The sequence below is a fragment of the Triticum dicoccoides genome, chromosome 4A (assembly GCF_002162155.2).
Source record: "Triticum dicoccoides isolate Atlit2015 ecotype Zavitan chromosome 4A, WEW_v2.0, whole genome shotgun sequence".
NCBI classification, from domain to species: Eukaryota; Viridiplantae; Streptophyta; class Magnoliopsida; order Poales; family Poaceae; genus Triticum; species Triticum dicoccoides.
In genome coordinates, this window is record NC_041386.1 from 58,446,591 (window position 1) to 58,453,890 (window position 7,300).

The 7,300-nt window shown below is 54.1% G+C and overlaps 2 protein-coding genes across 2 annotated transcripts; both read right to left on the reverse strand.

Annotated features, from left to right (window-relative positions):
• Positions 1 to 817: 817 nt before the first annotated feature.
• On the reverse strand, positions 818 to 3,995 carry LOC119284958 (tubulin alpha-2 chain). Its single transcript, XM_037564146.1, has 5 exons — positions 3,469 to 3,995; positions 2,926 to 3,140; positions 2,017 to 2,216; positions 1,388 to 1,896; positions 818 to 1,286 (listed from the first exon to the last, which is right to left on the reverse strand). The coding sequence occupies exons 1-5, from the start codon at positions 3,579 to 3,581 to the stop codon at positions 974 to 976; spliced, it is 1,350 nt and encodes a 449-aa protein (XP_037420043.1). The 5' UTR covers positions 3,582 to 3,995; the 3' UTR covers positions 818 to 973.
• Positions 3,996 to 4,131: 136 nt separating this feature from the next.
• On the reverse strand, positions 4,132 to 6,529 carry LOC119284957 (beta-hexosaminidase 2-like). Its single transcript, XM_037564145.1, has 2 exons — positions 5,520 to 6,529; positions 4,132 to 5,436 (listed from the first exon to the last, which is right to left on the reverse strand). The coding sequence occupies exons 1-2, from the start codon at positions 6,352 to 6,354 to the stop codon at positions 4,472 to 4,474; spliced, it is 1,800 nt and encodes a 599-aa protein (XP_037420042.1). The 5' UTR covers positions 6,355 to 6,529; the 3' UTR covers positions 4,132 to 4,471.
• Positions 6,530 to 7,300: the final 771 nt, after the last annotated feature.

Sequence of the window (7,300 nt, forward strand, 5' to 3'; positions counted from 1 at the left end):
AACCTTGATGATCCTGGAACTGTAATTTTCAGATTTTGCAATAATTTGAGTAATTGGAGTATCTTGGGAAAAGCCCCGGACGCGAAAGCATTGAAGTGCGTGTGAACTGTGAAGCTGATCAAGATGGTGATTCAAGATGTCTACATCTTGTGATGAGGTTGAAGCATAATCTTTGACTTCTCGAAATCTTCACCTTATGAGCTACATCTGATCGCATTTCCTCTCGTGAGTACCTGGGAAGTGTGGACAAAACTGTAGCTAGAGATTGCACTCTCTGCCTTCACCCATGTCTCAGCATTTCTTTGTTTCCTTTTGCTTTAGTTTCTTTGCTCTAAAGACTTTGGCGATTCCTTGCTTTCTTCATGTTGGATGCGCTTCTGGCTACCGCACGTCGTCTCTCCTCTTCGTAGTTTCATGATGCTGCATGCCACTCGGTAGCTTTTTTTCCTATTTTGTTTATGCTTTTTTTGGGGCATGATTATGTTGTTGCCCCGGTCGCCTTAGTTGCTTTGTGACTTTGGATCTTATTTTTTAGCATTAAAACTTTATTCATCAAATAAGAGCAAGATCATTTACATAAGAATGCAGAATAAAGTCCGGGACAGCGTCCCAAGTTTTAGACTTGCTAAGACTAAAACTATGCTTTGCTAAGTCATCCGCTACCATATTAGCTTCTCTGCTACAATGAGTAAAACTTTGGATCTGGTTGTATGGATGGTGTATGAATGTTTGCTTTATTTATAAAGCACTTGCCTATTTCTAGACATTTCTATAATGAAAATCGACAAGGTAGCTCGTTGTTTAAAACAAAAGCGACTGAAATAAATGCTTCGTTGGGACTTAATAAAATCTGCATCGTATGGACTAGATGCTTTGCTTTCACAATAAAACAAATGAAGTCATACCCTGCAATTTCTCGCAGTACAAAAACTCTCCGTTCATTATTATGATGTATCACTACTCAGTACTCAACTCAGTACTCATCGCCTTCGTCGTCGTCGTCTTCACCCTCGGCTCCGACCTCCTCGTAGTCTTTCTCCAGCGCGGCCAGATCCTCCCTGGCCTCCGAGAACTCCCCCTCCTCCATCCCTTCCCCGACGTACCAGTGCACGAACGCGCGCTTGGCGTACATGAGGTCGAACTTGCGGTCGATGCGCGAGAAGACCTCGGCCACGGCCGTGTTGTTGCTGATCATGCACACCGCTCGCCGCACCTTGGCCAGGTCCCCTCCCGGAACCACCGTCGGCGGCTGGTAGTTTATCCCGCACTTGAACCCAGTCGGACACCTTCAATTTGCACGCAGCAGCAACGCAAGGAAGAAGGAGAAACAGAGTCTCAATGTCAGGTGATAACAATGGAGAAACTCGAGAAGGGATTTCGGACATACCAGTCGACGAACTGCACGGTCCTCTTGGTCTTGATGGAGTGGACGGCGGAGTTGACGTCCTTGGGGACGACGTCGCCGCGGTACATGAGGCAGCAGGCCATGTACTTGCCGTGGCGGGGGTCGCACTTGGCCATGACGCTGGACGGCTCGAACACGGAGTTGGTGATCTCGGGGACGGAGTGCTGCTCGTGGAAGGCCTTCTCCGCGGAGATGATGGGCGCGTAGGAGGAGAGCATGAAGTGGATCCTCGGGTACGGCACCAGGTTGGTCTGGAACTCGGTTATGTCCACGTTGATGGCGCCGTCGAACCGCAGCGACGTGGTCAGGGACGATATCACCTGGGATATCAGCCGGTTCAGGTTGGTGTAGGTCGGGCGCTCGATGTCCAGGGACCTCTTGCAGATGTCGTAGATGGCCTCGTTGTCCAGGAGCACCACCACGTCGGTGTGCTCGATCAGCGAGTGGGTCGAGAGCACGCTGTTGTATGGCTCCACAACGGCCGTCGAAATCTGAAACAGGCAATGGTTTCAGTGAAAATGGTCTAGCTGAAACTTGCTCAAATTTTGTGAAGTTTGACTCAGGACAGAGCTAATATGAAAAGTAAATAAATAGAGAGGGAGTAATAGTACCTGTGGTGAAGGATAGATGGTGAAACCGAGCTTGGATTTCCTGCCATAGTCGACCGATAGGCGCTCCAGAAGCAATGAACCAAGTCCTGAGCCAGTTCCGCCACCGACAGCATTGAAAACCAAGAAACCTTGGAGGCCAGTGCAGTTGTCCGCCAATTTTCTGATCCGGTCAAGGCAAAGGTCCACCACTTCTCTTCCAACTGCAGCATCAGAAACAGGGTTTACAGAAAGGAGTATTTGTTAGTAGGAACATAGGGCTGTTTCCCAAGCATGACAATTTTAGTACTCGACCTTGTAGACATTTCAGACAGCGTGCAAACAGCTCAATTTCAGCTGTCTGAAACGACTTATAAAAAAGAACGGAGGCAGTAGTTAAACTGGGTTGCCTCAAGGATGAAAGGGTGTTCTATTCCTTGTATGGGCACTAAACCTCAGCATGAAATGATTAAGTTATGGACATGACTCCCACCTGACACCTGTAGCATGTTGCTTGCAATTGGTGAATTCTACTCGTATTACAATTAGAGACATTTTCAATACCCATTATTTATACTGAAATTCAGTATAACGCTTCTGAGCTCGAAATTCCATATGGACTCTTGACTAAAGTTCTTTATCTTAAACAATAAGAAAAATATATTTTCTATTTCTCAGCCGTATTAAAAATAACCAATTAAATTGTGCACAACTGACAAAAAGAACTGACCAGTTGCTCATTTCCAAACATAAGTTAGAACAGAAATTATAAAATCTTCAACTACCCAAATTTCATTAGATGACGAATCGACGATCAACATTCAAGATCCTCAAATTATAAATAAGAATCGCTCAGTTGACTTCTAAATAGTTGGTGTTCAGAAAAGATCTTTTTGGCAAAAAGGTAGGTGAGACCGAAGCATGGTACTCTACCTGTGTAGTGTCCGCGGGCAAAGTTGTTAGCAGCATCTTCATTGTGGGAGATGAGCTGCTCAGGATGGAAGAGCTGGCGGTATGCCCCCGTCCTCACCTCGTCGATGACCGTGGGCTCCAGATCGACGAACAGGGCCCTCGGAACATGCTTCCCTGAACCCGTTTCGCTGAAGAATGTGTTGAATGCATCCTTTGCAACCCCAACCGAGGTATCACTGCAATCCGATGATAAAAACTTCAGATGGAGCTGGTCAGTTTTTTCAGATTCTATCATGCAAAAACCAAATTGATCCTGAAGCAAGTGGTGTCACCAAATCACAAACAATACTTCGGGCTGTGCTGCTCAGGGGCACGCTAAAATTAAACAGGATCATCCAACCCATCTAACAAAAAAAATCCAGGGGTCTTTACATATGTTCACCACCCACAATTCAAGAACACCATCAGACAGAATTCTAATCAAGACAAATTATTCTTCAGGGGAAGACTCGGAGCTCTGTAAGGAAGAGGACAACAAATCGGAGCAGAGGAGGAGTAGCTGACCTGGGCATGAGGCCGTCGGGCTGGATGCCATGCTCGAGGCAGTAGAGCTCCCAGCAGGAATTCCCCACCTGGATGCCCGCCTGCCCGATGTGGATGCTTATGATCTCCCTCATCTCCCTCTCTCCCTCTGCGTGCTCTGCTCTGCTCTTGTGCAGCTCTGTCGCCTCGGAAGCTCAGAAATAATAGCACCTGCGCGAGGAAGCAGCCAGAAGGAGACGGAAAGGGCTTGCAGAACAGGGGGGAAAAGGTTGGAGGAGAGAAGGAGGAGCTAGGCTGCACGGCGGCGTTACCGGACTCGCGAGCTAGCGGAAAGCGATGGATGGATGGATTACACCGCACGCACGTCGGAAAAGCCACCGGTCGTAGGGACAAAATCACTGGGCGTGGACGACCTGGACCATGTCTCGCTCCCACCACCGGTGCCAAACCGAATGCTGCCACCATGATGGCGAAGGGACGATGCGTCGCTGCCGTCGTAAGACCGCAACAAGACGCTATCGTCGAAGGCGCCGTTCACTGATGAGTTCAACGGCAGGGGTGCTGGCTATCTTGATGTGAAGGCACACGGCCATGATGCTTGGAATTAGCCGCTGGCACCACTGCTCACGACGGGACTCTGCTGTGCACTAGTCGAATAGCTAGCTAGCTATCTATCTACTCATGTTATTGGAAAGTACTCCTAGATGCAATGAATTGTTCAGTGTCAAATACAGCAACCACGCACTGACGCACATCACTTCGATACTTTGATCCTACCGCCAGAACCACGAGACTGTCGAGAGGTGGAAGCTAGCAACACAAAATTGTTTATTTTGCAGTTTCTTGTTTGGTCATCCGCTGATGTTCATCACCATGTCGATCCACGGATAGCCGCTGCTGCTTCCACGTTCCAAATTCTCGGTCCCCGTGCCAGTTCGATCTGTGAACATTCCTTCCCACCATGCCACTCCGCGGCACGGCAGGCAGCAAAAGCAGGGGCCAGGCTTCGCCGGCGTGCTGCTGGCTACTGCGAGAGGTTGCACATGCCGGGGTGCAGCGGGCACCAGAGCGGCTGGAGGGGCTCGGCGCGGATGCCGCGCGCCACCATCCGGTGCCTCCAGTCGTTGAGCCGGTCCGTGGCGTTGGCGTAGCGCTTCCGCCCGCTGGCGCCCTTGTTCCCGGACCAGAGCGTCTCCGCCGCGGCGGCGGCCCTGGGCCAGAGCCTGCCGTCCAGCACCGCGGCGTCCGACTGCTCCGACCACAGCGCCACCTCGCCGCCCAGCACCAGGTTGGCCTCCTCCTCGGTGAGCCCGTGCAGGATGTCGTAGTCGTACACGCGCTGCCACGTCTTGAAGGGCGCGCACCACGACCCGCCCGTGCCCCCGGGGTCGTTGAACAGCGGCGCCCCGTCGCCCTCCTCCTCCTGCTTGTCGTACCGGCTGTCGTTGCCCACCCACCCGCCGTGCCCGCAGTCCAGGTAGTAGTAGGCCGCCGAGGAGACGATGGCGCGGTACCCGGCCGCCACGATCCGCTTCGTGTTCTCGGCCCCGTTGTTCCACGTCTGCAGCACGGTGGTCTCCTTGGGCAGCGCCGTCGCCCCCACCATCACCTTGGGCCCCAGGAGCACGTCCTCCCAGTACACCACCGTGCGGTTCAGCTCGTGCACCATGAACAGCCGCGTCGCGTTCACGAACAGCTCGAGTAGGTTGTCGTGCGTGCCGCCCTCGCTCAGGAACCGCCGCACCACCGGGTCGTCCTCCCAGCACGCCGTGTTCACCTCGTCGGCGCCGCCGTGGAGGAACGGGTCCGGGAACAGGGCCGACAGGTCGCGCAGCACGTCCTGCGCCACGCGGTACGCCTTGGGGTTCAGCGGGTTCAGCTGCCCCGTGCAGGGCTCCGCCGCCAGCGCGGGACTCGCCGTGGGCGCCCAGAACTTGTTCGCGCAGGTCACGATCTCCGGGTACGCTCCCGCCCACGAACCCGTGTGCCCTGATGAAATGTGCGCAGCAATGGCATTGAAGATACCGCGGTGGACAAATGCGGGGAGGACGAGGTCGGAGTTTCTTACTCACCAGGCATGTCGATCTCGGGGATGACGCGGACGCCGAAGGCGGCGGCGTAGTTGACGATGCGGCGGACGTCCTTGTCGGTGTAGCGCATGAAGGGGGAGTAGGAGCCGAGGTGGGCGAGGCTGGGGACGGTGGGGAGGACGATGGGGAAGGACTGGGCGTCGGTGATGTGCCAGTGGAAGACGTTGAGCTTGTTGAACGCCATGGCGCGGATGGTGTGGAGGATGTCGCGGACGGGGTAGAAGTTGCGGGCGGTGTCGAGAAGGATGCCGCGGTGGGTGAAGAGGGGGCGATCGGAGATCTCGATGCCGCTGGGGACGATCGACTGGCCGCCCGCAGCCTCGCCGCCGCCGACCCATGCGAGCTGGGAGAAGGTCTCGAGGCCGCGGATGGCGCCCCAGGGCGTGGCCGCGGAGATGTCGGCGGAGGCCGAGTCCGCGGGCACGGAGAGCGTGTAGGACTCGTCGACGTCGGGGCCGAGCGGGACCTTGGCGTCGGCGACGGAGAGCGTGAGGAGGCGGACGGGGACGCGGGCGAGCGTGTAGTTGGCGGGGGGCAACAGCGGCGTGTGGCGCTCGGCGCGGATGTGGCGGGTGTAGTAGGCGATGGCGTGGCGGAGGGCCGGGTGGGGCGGCACCGCGCGGATGCTGAAGGTCGGGGTGAGCGGCGCGTACACGACGGATGGCCACGAGATGGACGTCGGCTTGGGCCAGACGAACACTTTCTGGTGCGGCTGCGGCGGAGGAAGCTTCGAGGGCGGCGGCGGGCGGGCGGCGGGTGCGGCCGCTGGGCGGAGGAGCAGCAGGAGGAGGACGAGATACGGCAGTGCTGCTGCCATGGCCGGCCGGGGTTTAGGAGGAGTGGATGAGGGATTTCGGCGTGTTCGGTGGAGTGAGCTGCGGCCATTGGGGATCTGGTGGTCTTTTTTTTTTCTTTGAGTGGAGGGGATCTGGTGGTCAGTCGCTCTACTTTTCTCTGGCTGACTCGGTTCGAGGGCTCGGCATATGCCCCATCCGCAATACACGGAGGTAGAAAACCCGTGAGGTGAGACGGTGAGCAGCTAGTCGGCGAGCGTTTCTTCGGAGTGTTTACAAATGAATGGTTCGGGAGCGCTCCGCGCACAACATTTGTCGCGCGCGGAGCTTTCAGGAAAGAAACCAGCCAATGTGGTCCCGGTTTTTCATTTTCGTTTTTTTTATTTCGTTTTGAACCGGGTATTACCCCTTTCCATTACTGCAACATAACGGAAATATATCAAATGTCTAGAGAAAGAGGCAGGAAAGGGGAAAGCGAGTTCAGGCATCGCCGGGAAACCCACTGTAAGCACTCGCCATCGAGATTACCTACTGTGGGACGAAAACCCGGCAACACCATTACATCACAGTATCAAACCAAAACTACCAGACTGTTTTTAGTAAGCAAGGATAAAAGGGTCTAATCACCCAACCCACACACAACCAGTATAAACAGCTTCCCTCTTAGAGCAACAGCAGCAGGAACCACCTCTTTTGTACTTGGTCTTCTTCATTTGTTCTGGCCTCAGCAGGCTCCCTCATCCTGATGCGCCCCAGCACATATCTGCATCAGTCTTGAAGCATTGCTCTTCAACATGTTCGCTCCAGTCCTCAAGTCCTCTGTGTCCTTTTGCTGTTTCATCAACCCTGCCTAGTATCAAAGGAGAGCACAAGCAGAGAAAATGCATTCAAAAGGGTTTCTCAGAGGTACAAATTCGAATGTAACTCTGTTACGACACATCCAAATCGCCCAACATATGACAGCAATGC

What these genes read in the sequence shown, in the direction of transcription:
- LOC119284958 (XM_037564146.1), bottom strand. Translation starts at nt 3,581, where the DNA reads ATGAGGGAGATCATAAGCATCCACATCGGGCAGGCGGGCATCCAGGTG. An exon ending in CCCGACGGCCTCATGCCCAG is followed by an intron (nt 3,141 to 3,468) that starts GTCAGCTACTCC and finishes ATCGGATTGCAG; the next exon opens with TGATACCTCGGTTGGGGTTG. An exon ending in TGCCCGCGGACACTACACAG is followed by an intron (nt 2,217 to 2,925) that starts GTAGAGTACCAT and finishes CTGATGCTGCAG; the next exon opens with TTGGAAGAGAAGTGGTGGAC.
- LOC119284957 (XM_037564145.1), bottom strand. Translation starts at nt 6,354, where the DNA reads ATGGCAGCAGCACTGCCGTATCTCGTCCTCCTCCTGCTGCTCCTCCGC. An exon ending in CCCCGAGATCGACATGCCTG is followed by an intron (nt 5,437 to 5,519) that starts GTGAGTAAGAAA and finishes ACATTTCATCAG; the next exon opens with GGCACACGGGTTCGTGGGCG.